The 17,859-nt window shown below is 41.8% G+C and overlaps 1 protein-coding gene across 1 annotated transcript; it reads right to left on the reverse strand.

Moving 5' to 3' along the window:
- Nucleotides 1-8,190: 8,190 nt before the first annotated feature.
- LOC147881578 (uncharacterized) lies at nucleotides 8,191-9,513 on the reverse strand. Its single transcript, XM_087402418.1, has 3 exons — nucleotides 9,461-9,513; nucleotides 8,904-9,220; nucleotides 8,191-8,763 (listed from the first exon to the last, which is right to left on the reverse strand). Exons 1-3 carry the CDS (start codon nucleotides 9,511-9,513, stop codon nucleotides 8,306-8,308), a joined length of 828 nt encoding a protein of 275 aa, XP_087258544.1. The 3' UTR covers nucleotides 8,191-8,305.
- Between the last annotated feature and the right edge of the window lie 8,346 nt (nucleotides 9,514-17,859).

Genomic DNA, 17,859 nt, shown 5'->3' on the forward strand with positions numbered 1-17,859 from the left:
GGATGTGGATATTATGAATTTGCTCCAATTTGTTTTGGAGCGAAATTCTAGCGAGATGTCCGTTGCTCCAGAGATTGTTGGGTGGATGAAGTTGCTCCAATTTGTTTTGGAGCGAGATTCTGATGCAAAAGTTGATGGACAAAGCTAAGTTTTGGAAGGACAAATGCAGACTGCAAGAGCCATTCTGGTGTTGATTGTTGCTCTGAGGCAGCGAGATGTGTGTTGCTCCAGAGTGTGTTGGGTGGATGAATTTGCTTCAATTTGTTTTGGAGCGAGATTGTGTTGCAAATGTCGATGGGCAAAGCTAAGGTTTGCAAGGGACAAATGCAGATTCAAGAGGCATGGTGGTGAGGCAGTTTCTTGAATCATTGAAAAAAAGAAAATGAAATTTTAAACATGACACGTGGCTTCACGAGAGGCCAGATTTCCTTTTTATGTCACAATGCTACCTGCCTAAAGAGATAGACATCCTTTCAAGCTATATAAATGCCGTTTCTCCCTGCCTTGACCAATGGGATGTAATCAGGGGGCACTCGTGGGACCGTGCTGCTAGTAGAGTCTGATCCAGTAGGGTTGGTCGCGATCTCTTTGCCAGGCCGTCTACATGCTCTGTCATTACCACTCTCCTGTGCCTGAACGTCGACATTCACAACGCCAGCTGTCTTCATGGCAAGAGGCAATGCAGGAGAAAGCTCGTAAGTACCTCGCAGCAGCAGGTTCAAGAAGTCCCTTCCCTCTCTGACAACACCAAATAAATTGAATTTTGTTGAGATGAATGATGGAGAAAACAATGTGCACGAGACTAATTTTGGATGTAAAGAGCTACAATTAGAGAATGTTACTATTGGGGTGAGTATTTTCTTCACTAGGTCAACGAATATAGTTGTGACAAAGGGTTGATAAAGTGTACGCAATGTCTTCAATGCTTTTTTTATCAATACTACTTTGACAAAAAATAGTTTGTTGTTGCAGCCAATGATTTGGAGATGATGATGACTTTAATGGTGATGATTTGTACGATGTAAGTTCAAAAGAAGAAGTCCCAGCAAAAGAAGAGAAGAATGGTAAGAAGGAGAAGAAAAAAATCAAAGTGAGGAAGACTCCTTTGTTGAGATTCCTACACACTTTCAAGTGGAATTATTGGCACAAACTATGGATCAACTTAGGATCCCTTTATGTTGAATTTACATTCACGATGTTGTAAGGTAGGTTCGATCTACATTGAAATCCACATTCACTTCTGATGCCTATTTGGAGGAAAAAGGCTCATTTGTATGTCTATAAAGGGCCCTTCTGGGACTAAAATTCTTGACTCAAGTTATCATTGCCACATGGGATCCCATTTGGTAGGACATTAATCCAAAATTTGAGGAAAGCTTGGTAATGAATGAGATGTGGGGTGATTTACAAAATATAATTTTTCTTTGCTGGGATGGCAATCATTGGACTCAAGCTTGGGATGGAGGCTTTCAAGGAGTACTATAGGTTTGATGCATCCAAGCACATTGCACTCAGAGCAAGCTTTATATCTATTGGTCTAGCAGATGAAAACCTTTGATTGGAGCATTGAATAGATTGAACATGTAATGTGGATGGGATATTTTAATTGTGCTTTGTTTAAATAAGTGGCCCGTTGATATAATTGAGGCATGCTTGGACTCACTGTGGCCATGTTGGATGACTTAGGATGGTTGCTATTGATTTCCTCTACCACTCATAGATGGGAGACAAAGCTGCAGATTGGTAGACATGGTTTCTATATTCATGACCGAATACATTTAATGAGGGGCGTAGATCCCTTTGGAAGGAGACTTGATGGGAGACAGGTGAAGCTTGGATTACTTTTACTTTTTGGTTTCTTTTAGAGGGACTACTTTATTTCTTCTGTAAGAGTGTCCTCATTGTTGGCAATATTAGATAGCTAGACAATTGAAGGTGATTGTTGCTTATTGGTATCTCTTACTTTGATTTTGCCTTGGTAATGTAGGAGATGGCTCTAGATTTATACATTTTTGTGTTGCAAGTGGAGTGCCAAAAATTGTATAAAGAAAGAGAAGACAAGTTGAAGAAAAGCTATTTAATTTAAAAAGTAATGCATATTTTCTTGATCAGGCAAGTGGGAACATCGATGTAGGGGCAAAGGTTGGGGTCCATGTCCTGGGAGTGGATAACGCTCAGATAACAATCCAAAGGTTGTGAACTAGAGCTCGACACATAGAGGTGAGTCATTCTAGTTTACATAGTTTTATGTCATGCTTGAATTTTTGATTTTAAAGTCTTTTCTTATGATATGACAACAAAGCATGCTACGTGGACGTGCAATTGGTTTGATTTTCAAATTGATTTACTTGTGTTAAACTTGTAGTGGTGCAAGGTCTTTGATGTAGAGAAATGCGATTTTTGCATCAGATTTGTTGCAGTGTGTGGATGTTGTTTCTCTAGGGAAGCAGTCATGTCTATGCTTCCTTCCATTTTATGTCTACATTATAGAGACATTCTATTTTGCAATCAAATTTTGGAGTGCAACACTCTCATATGTGGAATTTCATTGATCGGTTTCACACTAGCAAGTCATCGCATATATGAATTAGGGTGCTTATATTTGGGATTTTTTTTCCTCTCTTGTACAGAATTTAAGTGATCTTATGGGGTTATCTTTTGGGATACATTGTTGTGTTTTGTCATTGCGATGCCAATCATTGGATTGCTTAGGAGAAAATTATGCTAATATTTGTCTATTTAAAATCATTTTTTTGCAATTTGGAGAGATAATTGCATTGGAACTGCATATTTGTTTTGGGATTGCATGTTAGACATAGCTAGCCACTAGCTATGTTCTTTGTGGTTGCATTGTATTGGGAAACTCACAAAACTCACACAAAATAAACTCGCAAAATGTCAAAACCCCCAACTACCAAGATAAGCAGTTTAGGAATTGCCTTGCCAATTTTCCCCATGACAATATTGTCTTTGTCATAGATTTTGCCAAAAGTTACTCATTTAAAGAGCAAGATGAGATACAAAGTGCTCATTGGTACAACAAGAAGATATTAATTTTAGTGAATATCATATACAATCATTTGTTTATTTCTTGTTCGAGGAATGCCAATCTGCTTGCTGACTTGGAGTCCAACTCAATGCAATGCACATATTGGCATCTCTACATTTCGGATGATTGGGAACATGACACCTTATTTTTGAAGCATGATTTTCTATAACATTGGAAATGGCTAGAAAATGATGATTCCCATGTACAAGGAAACATAAAACAACATTAGGGGTGGTCAGATGGTACTTCCTCTCATTTTAAATTTAATCAACCCGTAGATTGTACTTTGTCTCACGATTTGAATTCCTGATGGGTCTAAACATGGCATGGAATTTCTTTGGGTGTAGCCATGGCAAGAGGGAGCATGATGGATCATGTGGTGCTCTTATTAAGTGAGTTCTATTCAAACACCAACTAGCATGTCCTCAAGAAAATCTCAATGATGCTCGTGATGCTGTAACATGGCTCACAACCACCTCTCCTAGAGGAGGCACTAACTATAGCATGATTCTATCTTGATCTCTAAGAAATACTTAGACCTAATGATGTTCATATTCCCCATCTTCTTCTTTGCAAAGGTTTTCTCTATAATCATTGAGCGTAGCAATGTGACTCTATTTGTAAAGAATGTAGATGAGTGAATGGTGATGGACAAAGAGGCCATATACATTATCTACTTTTGGACTTTGACATTGATGACATTTGGCAATCTCAATCACCTTAAATTTCAAAAATAGTGAGTGAGGTCACGTGCTATTTAATATTGTGATGCTTGAAACCCGGGGAAAGATGTCCACACAATGAAAATGTGTGTCTACTAAAGGGAAGATACATGCTCTGCCTTTAGTTGGTGCTTGGGGCATTATTGAGCGTCCCATGTTCCTATGCTCCCATTTACCCAAAGTCTTTATACACATTGTTGGAGAAGGTAGAAAAAAATCTATCTTTGTGTGTTTACAAGTCAACTACCACCTTGGAACTCTGATTTTTCTTATCAATTTGCTTGTGAAAGGCATGGTTTGCAGGCATCACGATTGGTTGATAATGCATCACAGTTCACAAGCTTGCATCATGATTGGTTGACAATGCATCCATACTGATGTCCATAGATGCATGTGAAGCTTGCCTGGCACTACTTTGGAGAGTCAATGTTTTTTGAAGAAATCATGGAGCGTCTACCTATTTTTCATGTCCTCACAATTATGTCCATGTTTGCCATTCAAACCATGGAAACCTAATCATTTTAGGATGGAGCTGCAAGCCAGGCTCTCTCTACCTGCCTCAAGCTATGGGTTCTTGGCTAAGCAGAGCTTCCAAGTTGCTACATGAAAAAATGATCTTAACAAAAAGTGTAAAACAAGCCTCCCTTTAAGGCTTTGCTATGGGTTCTCATAAGCATGGTAATCAAGGAATTGATTGTTTTGATTATGCTTATTTTGTCTCTATAGCTCATACTTCAAATGAAAAGCTTTGTAACAATCCCATTACTTTGAAGTCCAAGGAAAGAAAACAACTTGAATTTCCATTCTTTCATCTTTGAATGGAGTAATGGATGATGCCCATGTGGCCATGTCTTGTTTGTTCAACCAGTCTCAAAGCATTGGGGCGTGTCAGATTCGAAGCATTCGAAGAAAGATTCATCAGTGACTCCTTGAGAGACAACTTCCCAGTTCTTAGGTTGATTGATCATTGCAAAGAATCCTTTCAAGTGCTTTTGCTGAGAATTACGTGGTTGCTGAGGACAATCCTTTGCAAAATGGCCTTTCTTGCCATAGATGAAGCATCCAGAGGAGGAGGTCTTTCGGTTTTGGCTAAAATCATGCTTGCAAAGAAATTGTTGTGGGCGACATTGCTATCTGCGGTGCCAGTGGAGTTTCCTGATCTTAGGAAACTGTGAACTTCCACATGAACATTTGGAAGATCGTTTTTCTTTCTGTCGAGAAGAGTGAGACTTGGTAGAAGTAGGAGGGCAGAAATCATGGTGGCCAACAAACTATTGGCAGATGGCAGGAGAGACTAGTCCAAGCTTCTTTAGCTTTTTCTGTAGGGTGAATTCTATACATTGCTTGCATATATATACTTGGACCATTTGAAATATATTGGCAAAAGTAAAATCAACCATAGTCTTATGAATCTCTGTGGGCTGGTTGTCAATACTTATAATCTTAGTCTGAGCTTCTATCAGTGCCATTATGGCCTCGCCTAACTTATGAGGAAGACTGTACAAATAGTGTCTCTTGGCGAAAGTGTCAGCAAATATACCGGTTCGATAAAGCAACTGTTGAACATGTGCATTGTAGGCTTCCAAAGTAAACAATATCATCCATTCAACACCACACATATATGTATGTACGTATGTATGTATGTATGTAAGCGCAGAGTAAAAGTTTATATAAAACGTAAATCTCCACAACAACAAAACAAGGGAAAGAACTTAACCACGTCTAAGGTTTGCAAGCCCAACAAATGCCCCATTGTGTGGATGAGAAGCTTCAAAAACTTCTCATAGCATCTTCCTTGTGTTCCCCATAAGTCTGTTCTCCTTTCATCTTCTCTTGAAAGCAACCAGGCATTTGCCAAAGTGGCTGGGTGGAAGTGCCTTTCAGCTTGATAGGCAGGTATTGAGTCCATGAAGGTGTGCAAATAGCTCGTGAATGAGCTGAGTTGGTAGGAAAAGGCCAAGAATGTATGGAATTTTTTCAATTTCCCAATATGAGTGCATAAGATTTTCATGATATTACCAACTTGGTTAGGAGGAAAAAGGAGAGGTGGTGTTATTGGTGTAGGAGAGAGAAAGATGCAAGCTATGGAAAGTAGCATGTGATGAATTCCATGCTTCAAGTATAAGGCATGATGATTTAGCCAGACCAATGCCGTTTGACTAAATCCCACGCCAGTGTGCACATCTCTAGTTCTGGTAAATTTTTTAAAATTTTTTGATTGGAAATGACTTCAAGGCATCATGGAGACAATGCTTGGCCAAAAAAATTGCAATTGCCTTAAAATTACATGCCAAAATTAGCAAAAGGAGCATAGGCTTAAAATTGTGAAACTTGACAAATTTCTTTAGAAAAGTAGTGAAAGGGACTACATGAAAACTCGGCATATATTTCTCATTTGACTACATGAAATGTAAAGAATTTCCTCAAAAAATCCCCACGGCCAATTTTGGCAAATTTCTTAGGGGCAAATGCATACAATTTGCAAAAATGATATCCCCATGCCTCAAGAAGGAAAAACCCCCAAAAAAACATTAAAAAACGGCCCAATAATTTGCCAAAATTTAGGCAAAATCTTTTTCGGTAAGTGCATAAAATGTGCAAATGCTATTGGCATCCCTCTAGAAAATTGGAACCACATGCGTGCAGCCATCTTGGAGATAAGTGCGGACAATGTGGTACAAGTAGTGACAGATAATGGCAGTAATTGTGTGTCTATGGGTGAGATGTTGCAAGATGAGTTCCCAAAGATTGTGTGGACACCATGTGCCTCACATTGCCTTGATCTTTTGATTGAGAACCTAGGAAAGATAGCTTGGATTGGTGCTATGTTCTCCACTGCCCGCAGTATTGTGAAGTTTGTCATGAAGAGACCGAAAATCCTTAGCATCTATCGGGTCTACAGTGACCTTGAGCTATTGAAACCTTCAACCACGAGGTTTGCGTACATATTCAAAGTCAAATGGGAGGCTGTCGTACGGCCCATACAACCCCAAAGCCACTTGCCAAAGTGGCAAGTGCCAATTTCACAAGAAGGGGTGCATCTTATGATGCCACAGAGAACTCTAGTGCTTACCCATAGGGGTAGAGAGAGCTTCGAATTGTTGCAAAAAGAAGAGAGGAGACTATCCCCGTTGTATCAAATGCTTCCATTGCTAAATCAATAGAGTCTGAAATTTCCATGTATATGATTCTTATCAAAATAAAGAAATAAATCCAAATTCGAATTCTGATTTGAATTCTCCCGATAAGGACAAATTTCAATTTCGTGAGGGATATCCTTCTAGAAGAATTGCCACCGAAGCGACCAGAGGACCATACTATTGAACTCGTTCTAGAGATTGAGCCACCTAATAGACCATCCTATGGAGTAAGAGCAACCTAGAGGGAGGAGATAATTTGATGCAACTATTGATAGATAGCATGGACTAAACTCTGCAATCATTCTAGCATTATTAATTAACCCCGTTTGAGATAATTTATGGGAAAGTGATTTTATCACCTATCTTGAGGACTGAAGATGAAATATTTGCAGCTGACCAGTATGTCAGGGATCTCGAGAAAGCTTTCAGCCAAGTCCGAACAGCAATTGAAAGATCTCGTGAGAAGCACAAAAGGGCTGCAAATAAATATGTCAGGGATCTCGAGAAAGCATTCAGCCAAGTCCGAACATCAATTGAAAGATCTTGTGAGAAGCACAAAAGGGCTGCAGATAAACATAGAAGAGAACTTAACTTCCAAAAGGGTGATTGGGTACTTCTAAAGTTTGAGAAGGCTAGGCTCAGAAAGTTAAAAGGCAAAGAAATAGTCTATCCCAAGTTGTCTACCAGGTATTATTGTCCGTTCCGTGTCACGGCGGGAGGGAGAAATCAATGGGGTGGCTTACAGGTTGGATTTGCCAGAGCACTAGACAATTCACAATACATTTCATGTGAGTCTTCTTAAAAAGTATCAAGGACCCAAGCCTACATAGCCTTTCTTGGAAGAACCCCCAGAGATGGATGAATTGGAGGAAATCCTCCAACCTGAGCAAATAGTTTATCATATAGTTAAAAGAGGACCCAGGGGGAAGGTTACCTATCGATATCTTGCCAAGTTTATATATTATTCGGCTTTCAATGCCAAGTAGATGGATGAGGATTCACTTTCAAAATATCCATCAGTTTAAACATTGTTCGGCTTTATATGCCAAGTGGATAGATGAGGATTCACTTTCAGAATATCCATCAATCCTCGATGTGTATAAAGAGGCTTTTCAGTTAGGGACAACTGAATAGAAGCCAAGGGGATGTCACCAAATGTGTGCTATTCTAAGCAAAAGGCAATGGCATTGACCCTAACCAAAGAACCTTGACCACAGTCAAGGAGGTTCAAAATTTTGACTCCCCTTTTCTACTACTAATGTAAATTTGCAGTCTTTTGGTACCAGACTTGTGAGCACCTCTCTAAAGTATGTGATAGATTGTCTGTTCTGCTAGGAATATGAGTGCACATTGCAGCACTCATTCATGATGTGCACATTGCACATTCTAACAATTTAACTTTGAGAAGTCAGACCTGCCCCCATCCCATGCCTTTCCATGACTCGTCGAGTGGCAAGAGCTGCAGCTTCGCTTGCTCGGAAATGACCTTCAGCCATTATAGCAGCAAATTCACATGTTATTTCTTCCTGCACTCGAGCCCTTGCTTCCCCTAGCTTGTCCGTTACGGTACCATTTGTGTCTACTCCACCATTCTCAAGCTTCTTTACAGACGCTTTTGTGCATATATCCCTTGATGATCTCACAGAAATCGAGGCAATTGGTGCCACATGTTCTGGGTGCAGGTCTATTGTCCGATTTAAAGAAGACTTAGGACTAGCGATGTCCGTCCTGGTCACATTTGAGGGAGCCTGTATTTGGCCGAAATTAAGGGAACCCTGAGGTGGACCTGCGTGTGGAACTTGGGGAACGCCACCATGTCGGAGGATTGTCTCAAATTGTTGTATCATGGGCACTGTCATTCAGACACATGAATGGCATTCAGAACGCAACATTAATGTGCCAATCTATTTTAAGGAAAAATGCTTCAGATGGAGTGACAAATCAAAAAACGATGGCACACTCTGAACGGAAGCGAAGTACAAAGACACTTACTAATGAGTGCACCCATAGGACTGTTCATGACTTCCTGGGGGAGCTTCAATATAAAATTAGGAATACTCGTCCCCAGCAAGAATTGAGAGACTTCATCACTGAAGTTGTTGCAGTTATGTTGTAAGAGACTGTACGTGTTCGTTGTGTATCGTGGACTAATTTCTTGCAAATAATCTTCAAACACTCCTTTGGGAACTTGTGTAAAACCCAGATCCACTACCTTACATGGTTTTCCATAAGGTGTCTGGCCTTCAGGACAGCTCTGTATTCCTCCTCCAAAGTAATACTCATTGCCAAACACGACTATTCCTGTGTGCCTACAACCAATTACAGAACCAGAAAATATCTGAAAAAAAGCTTCCAAGCAATGGAACATGACAAGCATTTAGCTCAAATTACAGAGCCCACCCTATTTGAAATGCAGGTTACATCCAATTTAAAATTTTAAAACTTTTCATAACCAATTGTCACATGACGATCATAGGAGGCAAATAAACACACATAAAAGAGCACGATATATGCAAGACAACAATGAGCAGGGATAACATGCTGATAACCATTCCAGGCTAGTCCGCAACGTCACAGGGAATCGCTCAAAAGGAGTAACCATTCACCGCAACTTCCCAGTCAATCGCTCAAAAAGAGCCGTCTGCCTTTCAAATCATTACATGCATTGTCTGCATGTTCTAATGCCAATAATTATGTACAAGCTATGGTATGAGGAGAGTTTTACCCAAACTTGAAGATTGCAAATTTGCACTTGATGAAGAGAAAAGGATTATATTTATATGGATACTTGGTGATGTGGATGAAAAGATGAGCATATATATGGCAAGAGTTTCTATGACTTAGGCACCTAGTCTCTTGATTCCCCAAATTGATATATTAATTTGTAATTCTTTGTACAAGATTTATCTCCTTTATTGACTAACTAGTCACTTTTGAATACTTTACAATGTTTTTTCAAGAGAGTGTCAAAAACATTGAGCTCAAAGTTGATCCGTTCATCTTCCTCCATATAGTGCCCCCTTGTCAGTTGTTTCTAGCTCTAGTGTGACCAATTACAAAATTATCAGGGTGGACAAATTTCCCAAATGGACCTATCCACACACTATACATGTTCCCAATCCATAATCATCCTCAATAGCAAGGAGATGCAGAAGTGCATTGAGAGATATGAAGCGGCCAAAGCAGAAAGAATAAATGCAAGGATGAGATTCAGAGTTATGCACAGGCAAGCACAACCATATCCATGGGATCTTGCCCTTCTCCCAACTCACATGTCACTTGATTGACTACAATTGGCTCATCGTAAAGCCGAACATGATGGAGAGACAATAAACGAGTGCGAGTGAGAGTTATCATCTGGATGTATGATGCATGCAAGTTTCTTACCTCTTGACATAATTAAGTATGATTTGTGGCAATATATGCTATAAAATAGATGCATCCTCATTGTTTTAATGATGATCTTTTGTAGTACAAAAAGTACAATGCATTATGGTCATATGGATGACATTTTCGTGTGGAATGCATCGATTCAAAGAGAGTCACATATTATTGTGGAGTCATGGCTAACTTCACACAAGATAACCGAGCAAGTGCTTCGGATAGCAATCTTCTCTGCTTGTCGTATTGGGGGAGAATTGGGGTCTCAGAAGGGCCTCATAAGGAATGGATTGGTCCTAATGAAAGGGCCAAGGTAGGTCCCAAAAAGTCCTAACCCCCCCTCACCTAGGTGGGTTAAGCCCAAAAGTGACCCCACCTCTTACACAACTCTTACTCCTAGGTGGGAACCGAAAAATTCAAAAATCAAAATTTGAATTTTGAATTCCCTCCCTCCTCCTCTCTCATCCCTCCCTCCCTCCCTCCCCCTCGTCCCTCCCCCTCCCTCCCTCCCCCTCCTCCCCATGCGCCTCATAAGGTTCTGTGACATTTTCCCATAATCCCTCGCATCCAACATATGTTTAAGTGCAAATCCATTACAGAGCTCATGTCATGGCATTCCTCCCATCGATCAACCGATGGCAAGTGGAGAACTCCTGCAGACACTCCTACATGGAAGCATATTGAAGACACATGGCCAAGCTATATACATGCTGATTGCATTTTTAAAGGATGAGTTTGGGCATGTTCCTCGATTCATCTAGATATATACGTGCTGACGCCACTCGAGCCACTCGCCCACAAAATCACTGGTGCCTGTACCCAGGGTTTGCAACCCTGTGTATGTAAGCATGTAAGCAAGCTTACATTTATGTAGGTCTCTCACTCCATACATGCTTTCTTGGAGCTGATATGACCAGACTCTTGTTTTTTAATGCCTTTCACGTATATGTTCTAAGTTTTGAAATCTTCCACATTTTTCAAGCCAAGACCTAACAAACACAGAGAGAGAGAGAGAGAGAGAGACGTCCACCTGGTATGTGATCGAGAAAGTCATATTAAAGTTGGTGTATACATTCTATAAGAGGTTTTCTGCATTTGTCGGGTGTTATGTCCGTTACACAAAAGGATGGAGTTTCTAGGCCATTCTATGTGCATGCATGTTCGTTTTGTTACTTTGAGTGTGTTTGTCAAATGAAAGTTTCTAAAACAGGGGTGTCATTCATTTAACTTCATACGGCTATCCTTCTAACTAGCACATATTTATAAGCTTCAGGTTGGATATCTTTTTGAAATATGTCGTTTCTTCAAGTCACTAAAGTTTGGCGTATGGTTTAACCCCATATATTGCGTCCATCATGTGGCTTCCCCTTCCCCTTCCAAGAAAGGGATTGCATGAATGATGGAAATAAGTGATTGCATGAATGAAGAAAGAGATCATGGAAAGGGATTGCATGAATGATAGAAAGGGATTGCATGAATGAAGAAAGGGATTGCATTCATGAGGAAATAAGGGATTGCATGAATGATGAAAATAAGTGATTGCATGAGGGTGGGTCCAAAAAGAGGAAAATTGGGCTGAAGCATGAGGGCAGGATAAAGCAAGAGGGCATGCATGACGGAGCATTTTTCTTTCCTCTTTTTTCCTCTCTTTTTCTCAGGGTTGAGACTGCCATTTGCATCATTGACCCTTTGGAAGGCCAATCTAACCTTCATGACATGCTCCTTACGTGACGAGAATATACAAAAATCATTTAAAAACACCTCCAAGAAATCCCCCAAATAAGGAGCAAACACCATCTACATAAATCTTTAAAAGATAGCAGGAGCATTGGTGAGGCCAAATGGCATTACTTTGAATGCAAATGTCCCCCAGGGTGTGGCAAATGTGGTTTTAAGCACATCTTCTTCGGCAATTCTGATTTGATAAAACCCAAAGTAACCATCACAGAAAGTATACATCTCATGACCACTTACCTTCTCAAGAATGAGGTCTTGAAAGGGCAGAGGATGATGATCCCTCTTGGTGGTGGCATTGAGTTTCTTATAGTCAATGCAGACCCGCCACTTGTTGTTTTTCTTTGGGGTAACTACCACTGGTGAAACCCATTCAGTATTGTGAACCGGAACAATAACCCAGCCTCTACAAGCTTCTGCAACTCTGAGCGCAAAGCATCGGTCTGCAGGGGCCCTAATCTCTGATACTTCTAAGCCACAGGCTTCACATCAGGCTTCAGCTCTATCTTGTGCTCTATGGTAGTCACATGGCGAAGGTGGTGGTAGCTAGTTGCAAAGAGGTCAGGGAAATCTTTGAACATTTCTAGGAACTCATCTTTCTCACTTGGAGTGAGGTCTAGAGAAAGCATAGATTCAAGCTGTTCAGGACTAGCTGTACCTGGAATGTTCATCAGTTGGACATAAAAACAGCCTTCTTAAATGGAGACTTGCTGGAAGAGGTGTATATCCTATTTACACACAGTGCTTTGCATCGCGGACATGGATGGGAGCACGTTAGGGCTCTTGTTCGAGTTTATGGACAAGATTGGAGAGGCCCTTAAGAGAAATACTTCCCTATCGCAAGTAAGACTACAATCACTAAATTAGTATTAAAGGCTAAAGCTCATTGCTACAATTTTTAGTTTATGTATGAATTTTGTATGTTGTGTGTGATTTAGGATCTAGGACATCCCTCCTCTCCTTCCCCTCTCCTCCCCTCCCCCTCCCCTCTCCTCCCCTCCCCCTCCCCCTCCTCACTCCCTCCTCTCCCTTCCTCCTCCTCCTTGTCCCTCCCTCCGTCCTCCATGCCTGCTCCTCCTGCCCTCCTCCTCGCTCCGTCCTCCATGCCTGCTCCTCCTCCCCTCCCCTTCCCTCCTCCTCCACCATTGCTCCTCCCCCCTCCCTCTTGCTCCTCCCTCCTCCCTCCCTCCTTCTCCATGCCTACTCCTCCACACGTACTGGTCTACCCCCCTTTCCTCCTCTTCAACTACTGGTCCTCCTCCCCCATCCCTCCTCCTCCTTGCCCTCCCTCTTCCTGCGTGCTGCTCCTTAAAGCCTGCATCTCCACACCTTCAACTTCTTTACACTCCTTTAGTCATGGCACCATTCAAGGACATCTCCAACAAGCACCAAATTCACTTAGAGTTGGAGGTTGAATATGCAAGCACACATAGTCTAGGATTGAGGGGAGCTTCCAAAATCCACAGTCTTCGTTCGCAAGGAAAGAAGCATCTCGACCTTTGGGTAGAAGGATCCTTGTATCCTATAGATCCTACCAGCTAAAAGAGCCCTCTTTTCCATACAATGCATGAGCTAGTTCGGTTTGTTGGAAATGGACATGCGGGGTCGCTTGGTTATTGCAATCGGTTAAACAATGCTCAGTCAATAACTATGCAAGCAAGTGAGATGCATAGAGCCCAAGCAGAGATGGTAGAACATTTAGGAAATAGCACCATTGTTGCAATGCATAACTCTATGCAGGATCTTCAAAGGAAGAACCAGGATCTTCATGATAAAGCCAAAGCATTGGACTTGGAGTGAAATGCATTAGAGTTGGAGCGACATAAATTAGAAGAGTCACTCTATAAGCTGGCTGAGTCCAAAAAAGGCTTGGAAAGATCTATATACAATCAAGTTTGATGAGCCGTAGAGAAGGAATAAGAGAAGGCAGAAGAACGAGTGCAAAAGATGAAAGAAACACCTTTGGAATTGAAGGAGAGGAAAATAAGGTACTTACATAACATGGATGCATTGGCACCCACTGGTGGTGCTAGAAAGAGGAGAGTCTAGGCTACAAGGTTGGTTATCAAATGTTCCAATGAGATTATACTCTTTTGTGCTACACTCTTTGTGACTAAGTTTTTATTGTGTTTTTCTTTAGGAACTTCATGGAAGATGTGATGGGAAGAAGAGACGGGGATGATATTGATTGTTCATGTGCTCTAGCTAGTTTATTGAAGTCAAGTGATGTCATTGGGATACCAAGGGACCCAAGACACAAGCACCTACGCGTGCAAGTTGCTGAAGAGGTGATGAAGGACTTCAAGGATATTGTGGATGCAAAGGAGATGCTTGTAGCTTGTGATACTGCCGGTGTAAATCGTGAAGCTTACACATCTGTTTTCAAAAATTTCAAGTCTACTATTTTGGAAAAGTATAAGAAGCTACAGTGCCCCTACCCACACCTTGGTCTATGAGACGTGCACGGTGAGAAACAGAGAAATGCTTGGAGGGTACCATTGCGTAAGGGGCACAATGACTTGGAAGAGTAAAAAGAAATCTAGCTGATGAGAGATGGTAAGAGGAAATCCATTTATAGCATTGCACTTAGTTCATTTCCCATATGATCATATTTATCCTAACGATTTCTCTCTTTTGTTGTACAGATTGCAATGGAAAGCTCATATTTGTCATCAAAATGGATGAAGCTCAATTGGTGAAAAAACACAAGTTAGAGAGAGTCAGCATCTGCATTATGAATAAAGCCTTAGCCTTTGTTCAAGGGAACGAAGAAGTAGAGCAAGATTTCTCAGTGCAATTAGAGAAAGATATAAGGTGGCTTGCAGCATTTGAGACTTTGAAAGAGTGCCATGAGACATTGAAGTGGGTTCTAGATAGAACATGAATCCCATCGACGATCCGAAGACAAGAGGAAGGGCAAACATTGACAGTCGATGGCCATGGAACATTTCAAGTTGAATGGCATCTTGTTGGTGATTTGAAAACCCTCAAATGCTTGCATGGTTGTGATATAGGGGCAAATGCAATGAACACATGCCTTTATTGCATGTGTTTGCAATGTAAGCAAAAGGATGGCTTACAATGGGAGAATGTCATTCTATCTTGAAGCCAAATGCAAGCTCCCAATCGTGAGCAACAAGAAGGATCCAAATTGGGATCCCATCTTGCCCATCCCACTTGAGAGAATACACATATGTACTTTACACGCAGAATTGCGCGTACTTGATAAGTTGTATTTGCATCTTGTTTATGCTTGGAATTTAATTTCGCAAGAAGTATCTGCATGGTGCATTGCAGAAGCTGAGAAGTTGCTGTCAAAGATGGGATCTAATGGAGGACATGTCAAACTTAAGGAGGATAAGAAAATGTATGGGGCAACACAGAATCTTCCTGCAAAAGTGTCCATGGGTGGAGGGAAGGCAAGGAGATTCCTATCGAACCACAATCTCGACAAAGACAAACATACATTGTCTCAAAGTAGTTTGGGTTGGGAATATTGGAAAGCATTGTGTGAATGCATGACCAATAAGGCTTCTCATCCTTAAGTTGTGAGCTAAAGTATGGACAAAGGTAGATGCATTGATAAAATTGCTTCGCCAGGTTCAAATCGATGAGATGTATTATGAAAGGTTCAGGATGGCTGTGAAAGAGTTTATGAAATTGTTGGTGAAAGCATGGGGGGAGTTGCACATTATGCATTACATAGTAATCTTGGCACCATCGTAATATTTAGCACTTGCTTTATAAACAGTTTTTGTTTGCTGAAATGATTCTCATCATGTTTGCAGCATATTCTCTATGCACACGGACCATGGTTTGTACAAAATTGGGATCCTTTGTCCATTTGGAATACACAAGGCATGGAGAAGTCGCACTATAGAGCCAAGGCAGCCTACTTCAAGAACTCAAGGCATGGTGGTGGTGTCACTCGCAGCAGCAATGCATTGCATGAGATGTTCGACTGGTTTTTAAGATAATTACTAGGAAAGACTTTGAAGTCTGAAAAAGCAAAGGCATAAGGACTTGCAAAAGCAGTTCAAATTATATCAAAGAATAGAAGGCATACTGCTTGGAAAGCATCCATAGGGAGTCGAGGAGTCGCATTTGGTTGCAAGCTAGAGTGAGAGAAGAGAGCAGATGGGTTCAACTACCAACAGAAGCTATGGTGTAATTGTATACAAATATGAAATAAATATATTGCTTATTTTGACCACAATTTGTGTATACTCTTTAATATCTTGCTTATTTTGACCACATTTTTTGTAGTCACATGACGTTGGGGAAAGTGGGGACATGGTGAAGGAGGGGGGAGAGAAGGGAGGGGCATGGGGTGGGGCAAGGGGACAGGTGGAGTGGTAGCAAGTGGGGGGAGGGGGGGATGGGGGGTATGGGGGAGGGAGACGGGTGTGGGTGGGGCAAGTAGGGGGAGGGCAATGGGGGGAGAGGGCGAAGAGGGTGGGGGGGTTAGGGCAGAGGCCGATTTGCCAAAAACCTGCTTTCAAATCAAACTTTAAAAAGGTGGAAGATCTTGAAAATTGCTGCATTAAGTATTCTTTTCTTACCACACTTTTGTTCGGAATGCTTATTTACATAAAAGGCTACAGCTGCCCATTTAGAGCATGAATGTGAGATAAGACTTAGATCAAGAAGTTCTTGGATTCTTGATTACACAGGAGATGGTCTTGCCCCTAACTCTCATTATTCAATGGCAAGAGTGAAGAACACTACTAGACCCACTGTATGCCACTTCCACCCTTCCTCCTCTAGCTCCACCACCTCCATGGCATCTACACACATGAACCTATTCGACGGGTCCAGTGGTGCCTCGTGAGCCCTCCCCCAACTCTTGTGAGGTCTCCCACAACTCTCGTGAGCCCTCCCTCAACTCTCATGAGCCCTCCCTCAAGTCCCATGAGCCCACTCCCTAGTCTCGTGAGCCTTCTCCTCCTCCCAAGTCTTGTGAGCCCACTCCCTAGTCTCATGAGCCCACTCCCAAGGCCCAAGAGCATGAGCCTTCCCCTCAGCCTCATCCTTCCCCTCAACTTCAGCCTTAGCCTTCCCCTCAGCCTCAACTCTCAGCCTTCCCCTTAGCCTTCCCCTCGGCCTTCCCCTCGGCCTTCCCCTCCCCATGAGAGCCCTCCCCCGATCGAACAAAATGTGTTCGATAACCTCCCGGACATAGAAAGGCTTCTTGAGGGCCAATAGACTGCTAGGAAGAGCACAATCTTCCCTCTCCCGGTGGTACATCCCATCATAGAGATGATCCCTGTGCCCATGAAGAGGGTAAAGCAGACGTTGAGGAAGCCCCATCCCAAAGAAGGGCAAAGCTCAAGACATTTGCGAGAGGAGGATTCAGAGGAGGATCAATGCAGACAAGAATAGAAGAAGAAATTTAAGGCAGACAAGAGGATGTGGGATCGTGTTCGGGTACTTGTAAAGGCTCCACCAAGAGTCAGGAAGCCAGACAGAGCAAAGCCAGGAGCGCAGGCCCTAAGGGAGATCAGGCAAATGCAAAAGACCACCGACAACTTGATCCTGCATGCTCCCTTCCAACGTGTGGTATCCATTGAAATATCCATTTAAATATATGTATATATATACAAAAGGCCTCATAGGCTATCTTTCTTCTTGGCTAGTTTGAGTACATTGAGAATAGGGGTCTTTGAATCCCCTAGTGGATTCCTAGATATAAATCTAGCCACAACAACACTAACATCCTCCTCTCCTGCTGCTAAAGACATAGTTGTTACCGTCAATGCCCTACCATGAATGTTCGATCCAAAGGCATTGATAGCAGCTAGGCGGTGTACCAAAATGCCTTTGTTGGCATTCC

The sequence above is a fragment of the Dipteris shenzhenensis genome, chromosome 31 (assembly GCF_047967505.1).
Source record: "Dipteris shenzhenensis isolate YYH24624 ecotype China chromosome 31, Dip_SZ_1.0, whole genome shotgun sequence".
NCBI lineage: Eukaryota > Viridiplantae > Streptophyta > Polypodiopsida > Gleicheniales > Dipteridaceae > Dipteris > Dipteris shenzhenensis.